We start from the raw sequence: 12,711 nt of genomic DNA on the forward strand, positions 1-12,711 counted from the left end.
AAATTAAGTATCGTGTTTTCTGTGAAGTTTTCAAGGGGAAAGTAAGCAATGAAGCATGTTTAGTGTAATCCAGATGGGCTAGTTGAAACAGGATTTTGATAAGATCAGCACTTTAGACAAGCCTTGCTATTTTACTGATGGAATATAAAAACATCGTTATTTATTTATATACTTACGCATTTGAGTTAGAGGTCTTATGTAGCCTAGGCTTGCCTTCAACTCACTGTGTGAACTAGGTAGGCTTTGACTCCTAATTCTCCTGCTTTATCCTTCTAAGAGCTGAGATTACAGGCATGAGCCACCATGCCTAGATAATTTTTAAACCAGTATATTTCTAGGGTGGTATTTGCGTTAGATTAATGTTGTTACAGTCTGACTTCGATAGTGTGGATATATGCAGTATATGCAATACTTGATAGCTTCTCATATCTCCTGGGTAACTTTTAGGTGTCTGAGAAAGAATGATTATCCAACTTACTTTTATTTAATAAGCAGAGAGTGCCATGTGCCAGGGACTGACTTAGTTTGTCTCACAGCGGTGCTGTGGCACAGCAGCTATTATGTCTGCTGTAATGAGGGTGCTGAGGCTCAGAATGAGTTTTTCCCCAACGCTGTGGAGGTGGGAAATGATGAAGTGTGACCATGCATTTGGTCTGATTGTCAAGTGAGCAGGGCTACTAAGATCTCTCATGAAGGATGACTTAAAATCTTAAGGGAAATGAAGGTCCAAAAGGAAGCTTTTGCTGCTTTCATTCATCAGTGTAGTCATCTAGAATTCTCATCACCACTCGCTTTCAATATGATGTTTCTTATGCTATTATAGAGAAAGTGAGTAGTTGTGTCTGTAGTTTGAGTCAGTTCCATGTAATCTACTTGGATCTTCTTTTCTGTTTTAGATTTGTTTGAGAAGATGGTCCCTGTGTCTGTGCAGCAGGCCCTGGCTGTGTTTACTCAGAGGAAGGCTGACTTGGTTAACAGATCAATTGCTCAAATGAGAGAAGCCACTACTTTGGCAAATGGGTAGGTGAACCTGGCTTTCAGAACTGACTTACAGGTTTTCAGATTTGTGTTTTGAATAATTTATGAACATTTTCTAGGTTTTTTTTTTTTTTTTAAGTTTTTTGAGCTTGGAAATGAACACCAAGTAGACACAGATACACAAATACATTCCTTTCTTGCAGTTATTTTATAAAGAAGCCTCAGGTAAACTAGAGTTGGAAGGAATGGAATTATAGAAAAAAGATGACTGTTTTGTATTTCAAGAGATTGTATGAGGCAAAATGAGTAGAGATAAGCCCTTTAAGATGCATGGTTCCAGGCAGATGAGATGGCTCCGCTCTTGCTGCCAAGGCTTATGTCTCAAGTTCTGTTTCTGGGGCCCACATGGTGGGAGGCAAGTTTTGTAGGTTGTTCTCGGACCTCCACATGTGTACTGTGGCATGTGAGTTCCCACATGTGTACTCAACAAAAAGAAATACATTTAGTAAAAAGACTCATAGAACCATTAGGTACTGTAAACCAATTTTTATATTAGATTAAGAAAATATTCCATGGTTTAAAAAGTTAGCTATATTTTACACATAATGAAATGCACTCATTTAAAATTCAGTTCATTCAGTTTGGTAAATGCATATACTCATGTAACCACTACAAAGAGAATATACCCAAACAGTCCTCAGTCCTCATCCCCTTCAGTCCCTCTGTCCTCAGTTCCTGGCGACTCATGTAGTCGGTGTCCCTGTAGTCAAGTGTGCTCCGTGCAGTTTGCCGTGTCACACTGTAGTATGTACATCATGGCTTGCCACTGTATGCAGTGACCATGCCTCTCAGTGCGCGCTGCGCGTGCCGTGTGTCTGCTCAGTGCTATGCTATAGTACCTGTAGGAAGCATCCCGGGAGGAAGACTTTGTTTTGGCTCATGACTTGAGAGGATACGGTTCATTGCGGTGGGGAGGCTGTGGCTGGGAGCAGCTGGTTGTGGTAACAGGAGCATGAGTTTGCATTGTCAGGACATAGAGCTGGGCTGTCATCTCTATAGCTTGCCCTCCAGTGGTCCACTTCCTCCATAGGCCTCATCTTTTAAAGGTTCCACAGCCTCCACAATGGCACCTTCAACTGGGACACAGACTCACGGAGGACTCAGCCTGTTTCACCCTTACACTCAATACTTTATCACTATGGCAGAATACTGTGAAAACTACCTAAGGGAGCGTCTTAGTTTCTTTTCTGTTCAAATACCTTGACAAACAAAGCAATGTAAAGGGTTTATTTTACCTTAGAGTCACAGAGGGATGGGTTGGGGAAGGGTATGGAGGGAACCTGGGATTAAAACCAGGGCCCTTTATGTGGTAGGTGCATTTTTACCACTGTTTTTTTCTACCACTCTACTCATTTATTGCTTTTTCAAAATTTAAGTTTTCTTAGGACCAGCAATATAGTACAGTGGGTAAAGGCATTTGCCTTCAAGCCTGATGATTTGAGTTTGATCCCTAGGACCCCCACGGTGCAGGGCAGGAACTGACTTCTGCAGGTTGTTCTCAGACCTCCACTTGTATGTCCTCTCCTTTCTAAAGTAAATTTACTGTGAAAATTCAAAGTTTTTCTTTGTAATCATCCTTTAAAAAAGATCTACTTAGAGTTTTTTATATTTGTCATAAATATTATAAATGACTATATTTTATATATATAAGTATTTTGCCTACATGTATGTATATGTACCATGCATGTACTGTGCCAGTGGAGGATAAAAGAGGGTGTCAGATTCCCTGGAACTGCCTTTATGGATAATTGTGAGCTGCCGTGTGAATTTTGGGAACTGAGCCTGGCTGGTTCTCTACAAGTGCAGCAAGTGCCTGTAGCAGCTGAGCTGTTTCCCCTAATCATCGTTGTCTTTTTCGTGTATTTGTCTACAAGTTCCTTGTCAGATATGCATGATTGCATAATCTGTTTTGTAATTTTGACTGTTTATGTTTTCAGTTAAAGTGATTACATGATTTTGCCTTTTTTTTGTTGTTGTTGATGAAACATTTGTATCCCTCCCTCCCTCCCTCCCTCCCTCCCTCCCTCCCTCCCTCCCTCCCTCCCTCTTTCCTTTCTTCCTTCATTCCTTGAAGGCAGGCTTCGTGTAGACCAGGCTGGCCCTGAATTCACAGAGATCTGCCTGCTATGCCTCCCAAATGCTTGTATTAAAGGCATGTGCCACTACCTGCCGGCTGACTTACACATGACATGTTTCCTGTTTTGCAGAGTACTGGCTTCCCTCAACCTTCCAGCAGCAATTGAAGATGTGTCTGGAGACACTGTACCTCAGTCTATACTTACCAAGTCTACATCTGTAATTGAGCAGGGAGGCATCCAGACTGTCGACCAGCTGATAAGAGAGCTGCCTGAGTTACTGCAAAGAAACAGGGAAATCTTAGAGGAGGTATGTTTGAAAAGATTGGCTTTTCAGGTAGAAACTGTTCTCTCAGTGTCTAGGAATTAGGACTCATGGGATTCAAGGGATTCAGTGCCTGGTTGAGATCACTGTACTTTATTTGCCTTTAGTTTCAGGAAGAATTCCATTGAGTGAGAATGAGTCATGCTTAGAGAAAATAAATCACATTAGTTAAATTCATATGGCCCCTGACTGTTGCATACTAGTAAACTCTGGGAATCAAACAAACTGTTTGGGCGTAGCACTTATTAGTCATTTCTTTTATTTATAGATATCAGGTTCTGTATTAGATACCAGATTTTGTTTTTGTTCATGTTGCTTTTGATTATGTAGCCCATGTTGGCCTTGATTTCCTTATGTAGTAGCCAAAGATGACCTTGAACTTCTGATCTTCCTGCCTCTACCTCCTGCATTCTGTGATTACAAGTGTGCTCCCTCACACCCAGTTTATGCAATGTTTGGGGTTTGAACACACAGCTTTGTGAATGCTAGGCAAACACTTCTTCACCAACTGTGCTACAACCCCAGACCTAGACTTTAGCTTTCTTAGTGAACATGGGATCACACTTCTCCTGAGTTAAGATCTTAGGGGCCATGGTACATTTGTTAAACTTAGAATTGAGAACATTGTTGTATCATTACTGAGATTACACACACACACACACACACACACACACACACCCACACCCACACCCACACCCACACACCCAGGACCTTGCACCTGTTAGATAAGCACTCTATACTGAGCACCTCCCCAGATCAACTTTGTCATGTTATACCTCATATTTGTGCACCAATAATGAACCTCTTCTTGTATTAAGCTGGGTGTGGTGCCTTACAACTATAATGTCAGCACTTGGAAGGCAGGAAGATCACAAATCTGAGGCCAGTCTGGGTTATATATTGAGACCATTTCAAACAAAAGAAAATGTACATAGCAGTTGATTAGTGGTACTGAAATATTTCCACCTTATTAGTTATCATCTCTTGGGTATGGTCATTTAGAAAATAGGCCTGCTGGCTTATACCTACAATTTCAACACTTGGGAAATGGAGGCAAAAGGATTGAGGCCAGCCTGTTCTGCAGAGCAAGTTCTAGGCTAGCCAAAGCTATGTAGCAAAACACTCAAAAAAACCAAACCACATGAACAAGCCTCTCAGAACCCATAAACTACAATTAAAAAGGTGTGAGTTTTTAATTTTAATGCTAACAATGCTATCTCAAGGATTTTTGCTTTCTTTTCTAAGTCACTGAGATTGTTGGATGAAGAAGAAGCAACTGATAATGACTTAAGAGCAAAATTCAAGGAACGCTGGCAAAGGACTCCATCCAATGACCTCTACAAGCCTTTACGAGCAGGTAATCATAGTACAAATGACTTCATGCAAGTAAATTCCTACATATTCACATACAGTTTTTAAAATTAGTCTCAGTTATAAAGTCTCTTTTACTGACATGTGTATGAATAATGAAAACCCAGATATTTCTCCTTGATTAACAAAGACAAAACATTAGTGAACATCTAGGTTCACTGTGTTGAGTGGAGTTAAGCTGATCCTGTAGGTCTCAAGCTTTTCCAAGCCCTGTGTGTATTTTAAAAACATGCACTAAGTGTTATATATGATCTTGTAATTCCTTTTTTATGTAGTGCTGAATCCTAGGTGGATGAAAAAAATGAACCTTGACACCTACTTGGAAATAAATTATGCTTTCTAAGAAGTCAATTATTAAGATTTGTGCTTAAAATAAAAGGTATCTTCATTTTGGCTAGAGACTTTGTTTCTGTTAGATATTTCTGAAAATGGATCTACCTTTCTTTGAAGTTCTATCATTCTTTGGGAAAGGAGCACTTTTTCAGTGAGTTGTATCCCATTTTGGCATGCATGATGTCCTTCTGTATTCGTAAGTTGTAGAAAGAGCCTAGACAAATGTCAGTGTTCTGTCACTGGGCGAATGTTAACCAAGTGACAACAAATGACTGTGCCCTGACTCCAGAAGTAATTTTTTTTCCCGCAAATCAAAAAACTCCACAGATGGATAGAAGCTGAGGTCTGCTGTCTAGTGACCTAGGGCTTACAGAAGGGGAAGGAGCTTGATGCTGAGGACCAGAGTTTTAAAATGTAGTCGGCTTCATCAGCCTGCTGAGTTCCGGAAACTCTTTTTCCTAGAGGGAGCCAAATTCAGAGCGGTTTTAGATAAAGCTGTGCAAGCTGATGGACAAGTGAAAGAGAGTTACCAGTCCCATCGTGACACCATTGCACTTCTGTGTAAGCCGGAACCTGAGCTGAATGCCGCCATTCCCTCTGCTAATCCAGCAAAGACCATGCAGGGCAGTGAGGTGAGAAGGTGGACTCGATGTGGGCGGGCCTGGGTTTATGGAGCTCTATTCAAGTCACTGTGTACAGTGACTTGCCAGGATCTTACTGTTAACTTTTAACAGTACAGAAGGAGGGTAGAGGTGTAGCTTCATGTAGAGTGCTTGCTTAGCTTTGGGTTTGTTCCCAAGTACCACACACTCATGCACATTCACACCCGGACATATAAACACATGTAGAAGTAAGTAAAGGTTATGTCTAAACTAGTATTACAAACACTGTGTGTTATGACAGTATTGATTAACATTTTGCTATACTGCTTGTATGTACAGTTCCATTTGTGCTGGGTACTAAGTTTTAGGTACTCAGGTACTGTGTATGGTAGCAGTCTGTAACTCAGTTTTTATGAAAGAGGGAGGCTTGGAAAGAATAGAAACTTCCCTTGGAGTTACAAAGATGTGTAGCCTTCTAACTATGATTTCTTTGTTTCTGTGACTTTCTTCTGCCTTCCACCATATTCCAATTGGCTGGTTTAAAGGGAAAATTGGCAAGGTATGCATATTAGTTAATGGATAGCATCGTGATATTTCTAATGCTGACAAGAAAGAGCCTCTGATTAGGGAAGTCCAGAGAAGAGTAAATGCAGGTGTAATGTGGTAGTGTAAGGTAGGGTAATGTAGCAGGATAGAGCAGCTGCTCCCCGGTGCAAAGGAAGGAAGCCTGGACAAGAAGCAGACACTGCTTGAAAAAGATGCATTCTCTGGGATAGCAGATTTCTAAAGTTGTTGAGACTGTTCTTTATTTCTCGTTGTATAGAATGATTTTATATATTCTAGCAAAACTTACTTTGTTAAGATTTAACTGTGTTAAATACTTTAAAAAATTAGCAAATGAATCATAGAAGTTACAAGTTTATAAGTAGGAAAAGCATAAGGAGTTGCTGTTTCTACTTCTTTCTCTTTGAATCTTTTTGTTTGTTTTGTCTTATTTCGATTTGTTATTATTTTATTGTTACTCCTTAGATGCTTGTGTTTCTAAGGAGATACAGGAAAGGGTATGGCTTTGGAAGGATGGAGAGGTAGGGAGGAATTGGCAGGAGTTGGAGGAGGAAAAACAGTAATCAGAATATATTATATAAAAAAAGGTTTTTAGAAATATTTTTGGGCAATTTGTTTTTGATTTTGAGATTTTTCATACATGAGTAAAATGCATTTTGATCATATCCACAACTCTGTCCACACTCCACTCCTTCTAGTGTCCCTTCCCCAAATGTTTCTCTCAAGTTTATGTCCTCTTCTCTAGTTATTATCAGTCTAATTAATGTTTCCTGATAGATACACTACATATAAGACCGAAAATGTGGAGTACACACACAGTAGAATGTTTTCTTTGGTGAAAATATTACTTTCTCATACAACATGTCATACAATATGGTTATAGTTTTCTCCCTCTACTCCTCCCAGTTCCTCTTTACCTTCTCTTCCCTCCAGAACCATTCCCTTTTTGTGTCTTATTATAAAAGAACAGGCTTCTAAGAGATAGCAACCAAGCACGACAAAATAAGATATAAGATGAAGTAGAAACTATCATATTGAAGTTAGACATGGCAACATAACAGGAGTAAGAGTCCAAAGAGCAGGTACAAGAGTCAGAGATCCACTGATTCCCACAGTCAGGGTTCTAATAAAAATACTAAGTGAATAGCTTTAATATATATGCAGAGGATCTAATATAGACCTCTGTTGGCCCTGTGTTTGTTGCTTCAGTCTCGGTGAGCTTATATGCACCTTGCTTAGTTGATTCTGAGGGTCTTGTTCTACTGGTGTTCTCTATCCCCTTTGGGTCGTACAATCTTTCCACCTCTTCTTCTGAGGGGGGATATTTGGTGGAGACCTCCAATTTAGACTCTCTCCACATAATGTCTGGCTGTGGGTCTCTGCATCTGTTTCCATTTGCTGCCAGAGGAGCCTCTCTGATGATGGTTGGCTGAAGCACTGATTTGTGAATATAGCAGAATATCATTAGCAGTCATTTTTAAAAAACTTACTTTCAGTAGGAGAGAAAAAACCAAAAGCCAAACATATAGCCATTTGAAACAGTTATTGAATTGATAGTTTTTTAACACATACTTTGTTCAGAAGCCAAAGTTTGATGATGGAGGTTTTTTTCTGTTACTGTGAAGAATACCTCTTCCCATCAGTCTGTTTGGGTGTCCAGTATTAGAATATTGACAGTCTGAAGAGTGAAAGCTCAGACTGCTGGGAATCTATTCTTGAAGATCCTTCCACTGGATGCTTGGGGCTACCACATGGGGTTGTGCATTGGAGCCAGAAGTCTTGTTTTGGGCCTGCAAGACCTTACCCAGTGGTGGATCTGAATCTGGCCAGAGGAGTGGGCATCTTCACTTGAAAAACACCTTCTTGGAAGAACACTGCCTAAAGCTGTGTTCTCTGAATAGCTTCTCTCCTGCTCCCTCTCCTTTTTTAACACAGTGCCTAGTGTAGCTCAGGCTGCCTTCAGGCTTGCTGTGTAGCCAGAGATGACCCTGGACTTCTCTCCTGCCTCTACTTCTTAAGAGCTGGCATTACTGCTGTGTTCACCAGTCAGTGTCCATTGGACTTAGAGTGTTGTCCATGGTACTGAGCTAGTTCTCTGTCATGGCAGAATCCAAACCACACCCAGGCACTTTCTAAATTGGTAGGCATACCCTTTCATCTTCTTCTTGTTTTGTTTTGTTTATTTTAGATTTATTTTATTTTATTTTTGTGTGTAGGTGTGTTTATCAGTGTGTGGGTTTGTGTGTATAAGTGCAGATGCCTCTGGAGGCCAAAGGCATTGGATCTCCTGGAGCTGGAGTTAGAGACAGTTGTGAGCTGTCCTATGTGGGTCCTGGGAACTGAACTCAAGTCCTATGAAAGAGCAGCAAGTGCTCTTAATTTCTAAATCATCTCTCCAGCTCCCTCTCTTGTTCTTTCAACTGGAGAATGTTTATCAACAGGTACTGAGAAGGCAGGAGTGCTCATCACCATGGATCAGAACAATGTTGTGTACCAGGAGCTGTGCTGAGCACGGTGGCCTTCTTGGAGGGAAAAGCCTCCAGGATAGCTGGTGTTGGGTCCTATTTCTCTGTTCTGGTCTCCCTTCATATTTCCCTTCTCTGAAATAAAGTGACAAAGCCTGACACTACTAGCAAAGTTATAGTTCCTCATGTCCCTAATGTGTGTGACACTGGTAAGTGCCGTAAAGGGTGCCATAGTCTAAGACCAACCAACAAACAAGCTTAAGGACCCAGTCTCCCATATGTTTTTATATGACATGTAAGTTAGGAATGGTTCTTACACTCTTAAATGACTATGAAAATAGAGACTGATGAATGCTTTATGAGGTGTAGGCATTATATGAGGTTTAATTTCAGTGTTCACCAATGGTTGTTGTTGTTGTAGCTTAGGCAACTCATTGATTGATTTGCTCTCTGAACCTGCTCCTCCGTCTCTCATAGACTTTAATACTCCATAGACAGTGTGACCAAACCTAATGCCAAAAATTTCTGTCTCTCCCTCATCTGGGAAGAAGCCCTGGCAGCTTGTGAGAGGTTCTGAGTTTCTGTGCTATGTCAGAAGTGCACAGTCTGTCTGCAGACAGTGGTCCTCCAATGGTGGGTCCTAGCTTCTTTGCTCTTCTGCAGATTTCCATTCCTCCACAGCTTACATTCATTATTGGCTGATGAAACATGAGGATGACATCACTTCTTCTTTCCTGCCTTTTTTCTCATTCTGATTTTTTTGTTAGCCAGACAGTCTGCAGACTATTTTAAAACGAACTTAGTCTGTTATCAAATGTGCTAGTAGAAAAAGAATTTATTTTGTGGTGTGTGTGTCTGTGTGTGTGTGTGTGTGTGTGTGCACGCACGCGCACACAGGTGCGCAGTAGCACATGCTCACATGTGCATGAGCACACACTTGAGTTGGCCAGAGATTGTTACTGGGTTTCTTCCTCCATCATTTCTTCCCATCTTTTGAAACAGGGTCTCGGTAAATTTGAAGCTCAGTGTTTGGCCTGACTATCAGGGCAGTAAGTCCCTGTGTCCCTCCTGCTGTTTTACCTCACCACTTCCTCCCTCACTGGGATGGGGTGGTTACAGGCATGTGCCACTGTTTGCAGCCCTTTTTAAAAAAGCATTAGTGCTCAGGTACTAATGCTCATTCATTGAGCCATCTCCTAGTACTCCCAATATGCAATAGTTTTCTAACACTTTAAACTCACACACATTACTCCACCTTGTTAAATAAAAAATATGGCACATAATTAAAGAGGTAGCTTAAGTTCACTAAATAAATGAGATTTTAATTCCTGATATGTTTTATATTGTTTTTTTTCTTTCTTTTTTTTTTTTTTTTTAAATCTATCTGAATGCTTTGGTTTCAAAGCCTCTATGTAGTTGAAAATGTGTTCAGTGTTTGCTGAATACGTAAAGCTGAGGAGCTGGGTAGCAGTGGCTGCATAGTGGGCTCTGCCCTGTGCTGGTATTACAAATCTGAATAACAGAGAATAATGGGAGCAGGTGAGGCTCTGCCCTATACAGGAAATTCTGCTGAATGCATGGATCACCTTGTTCTTTATAGTGGTTCTGAAACAGGTATTTCTATCTTGCAAATGAGAATATTGAACTTTCCAGGAACTCACTTGCCCTGGTTAAAAAGTAACTAAGTCCACCATGTAGACTATTGGTAGTCCAGTGCAGAAATACTGTTTTTTTTTTTCCCTTCTTTTGAAACAGTCGTTCTGGGGATTGAATCCAGGCTCTCATGTATGTTAGGCAAGCTGAAAACAATGACATGTATTCATAGCCCGGAAATCTAACTTAACCTTTCCTTTTTTTTTCTTTTCCTTTTCTTTCTTCTCCCCTTCCATTTCCTCTTCCTTTTCCTTTCCTTCCTTTCCTCTTCCCTTTTCTTTCCTCTTCTTTCTTTTCCTTTTCTATCTCCTTTTATTTCCTCTTCCTTTTCCTTTCCTTTCCTTTTTCCTTTTTCCCTTTTTCCTTCCTTTCTGACAGGCTCTCTGTATATAATTTTGGCTGACCTAGAACTTAATATGTAGTCCAGGCTGGCCTTGAACTCATAGTTGTCCACTGCCTCTGCTTCCCAATGCTAGGATTAAAGGCGTGTAATACCAAACTTAGTTTGAAATATTTTTTGGTTGTAACTGTTTGACTTTGACAGGAACATTTGTTTCCAATACTAAAGTTTTGTGTCTCAAAAATATAAAAAATGTTCAGGACCCAAGAGGTAGTGCTCAGGGATATTATTCCTCAGCCTTGGGCTTTGTTCCCAGGGATGCCCTTCCACTGACCATGTATGTCTTTACTGTTTAGGTTGTAAATGTCTTAAAATCCTTATTGTCAAATCTTGATGAAATAAAGAAGGAAAGAGAGGGTCTTGAGAATGACCTGAAGTCAGTGAATTTTGACATGACAAGCAAGTTTTTGACAGCTCTGGCCCAGGATGGTGTGATAAATGAGGAGGCTCTTTCTGTCACTGAACTGGATCGGATCTATGGTGGTCTAACCACTAAAGTCCAAGAGTCTCTGAAGAAACAGGAGGGACTTCTAAAAAATATACAGGTAAATTTATATATTTAATAGGAGGTGGGTGCCAGACCTATGACCGTTGAAGAATTCACAGAGCAGAACATGGTGTTTCTGTATAGTTTGCAAAAATAAAGGTTCTCTACAGCCCAGGTGGCCTGGAACTCACTTCACTGTCACTGTGACACAGGTATGTCTCAAACTTGCCATCCTTGTGTGTCTCCCTCCTGAGTGCTGTGTTAGGAGCAGCATGCACTCTCAGTGGCTGTACTCACCTGTTGTGTGTGAGGCCCTCGGTTCAGTTCCCAGCACTAGAAGCAAAGCCACTTCTCTGTCTAGAGTGCTATATGCTGTTTAGAAGGCATTTCTACTTCAGGCTCATGTTTTCCTAGTCATTTGTAGTGTTTCCTTTTTATTTTTCTTGCCACATGTAGGGAAGATTCAAAATTAGTTGGGATCGTTGCTGCCTGTTGAATTGTCTGGCAAATACACAATGGACTTTACATTTATTTACACATCAGTTTGGACTAACAAGACTTGAGACTTTGCCTTTTATCAATGAATGTGCAGAATTCTGTGGTGGTATAAAGTATTCTAAAATAAACAGTTTTTATCTGGGTGCTTTTTGTGTTATTGAATGTTAAAAATTGATTACCATTATTGATTATGTTTTGCTATCCATTGGATTTGTGATATTTTTTTCTTAAGAAAAAAAGTTAAAGCAGTATATTGACACAAAACAAATTTCAGATACTTGTAATGGTGCATACCATCAATCACAATGTCCTAATTGGAAGAGATCTGTACATTTGTTGTTATTGTTGTATTTTTGTTTTTTGAGATGGGCTTAATGGTGTAGCCCTGACAGGCTTGGTGGTTTTAGAGATCTGCTTGCCTCTGCCTCCCTAATGTTGGGATTAAAGGTGTGTGCCACTATACCTAGCCCCAGTGCAAAGATTTTGATTGACTGTCAAGATGGTTTAAGGGGATAAAGCTGTATGTCAGCAATCCTGATGACCAGAGCGCAATCCCTGGGACCTGTGTAATGGAAGAACCAGCTCCTGAAATTAGTGCTCTGACTTCCAGATGTGTACTGTGGCATAGGAACTCTCCCCCCCAACGTGCATTCAATAAATAAGAAATGAACGAAAATGTAAAAGTATTTTAAGCTGAATTAAATTTATAGTAAATATACATTTTGTTTGTTTTTTTTCACCAAGGTCTCACACCAAGAATTCTCTAAAATGAAGCAGTCTAACAATGAAGCTAACTTAAGAGAAGAAGTTCTGAAGAACCTGGCAACTGCATATGATAACTTTGTTGAACTTGTAGCTAACTTGAAGGAGGGCACGAAGGTATACGTGCTTACATGAGGG

The 12,711-nt window shown here is 40.3% G+C and overlaps 1 protein-coding gene across 2 annotated transcripts in view; it reads left to right on the forward strand.

The window, feature by feature from the left end:
- Window positions 1-12,711, forward strand: part of Pdcd6ip (programmed cell death 6 interacting protein) — a 48,483-nt gene that overhangs the window by 27,813 nt on the left and 7,959 nt on the right. For both annotated transcript variants that reach the window (XM_021635773.2, XM_021635774.2), the window contains exons 9-14: window positions 897-1,020; window positions 3,246-3,423; window positions 4,684-4,795; window positions 5,605-5,774; window positions 11,123-11,371; window positions 12,556-12,690. In XM_021635773.2, the coding sequence (XP_021491448.1) occupies window positions 897-1,020; window positions 3,246-3,423; window positions 4,684-4,795; window positions 5,605-5,774; window positions 11,123-11,371; window positions 12,556-12,690 (968 nt within the window). The remainder of the gene's footprint in view (window positions 1-896; window positions 1,021-3,245; window positions 3,424-4,683; window positions 4,796-5,604; window positions 5,775-11,122; window positions 11,372-12,555; window positions 12,691-12,711) is intronic.

Source organism: Meriones unguiculatus, chromosome 6 (genome assembly GCF_030254825.1).
Source record: "Meriones unguiculatus strain TT.TT164.6M chromosome 6, Bangor_MerUng_6.1, whole genome shotgun sequence".
Lineage (NCBI taxonomy): Eukaryota > Metazoa > Chordata > Mammalia > Rodentia > Muridae > Meriones > Meriones unguiculatus.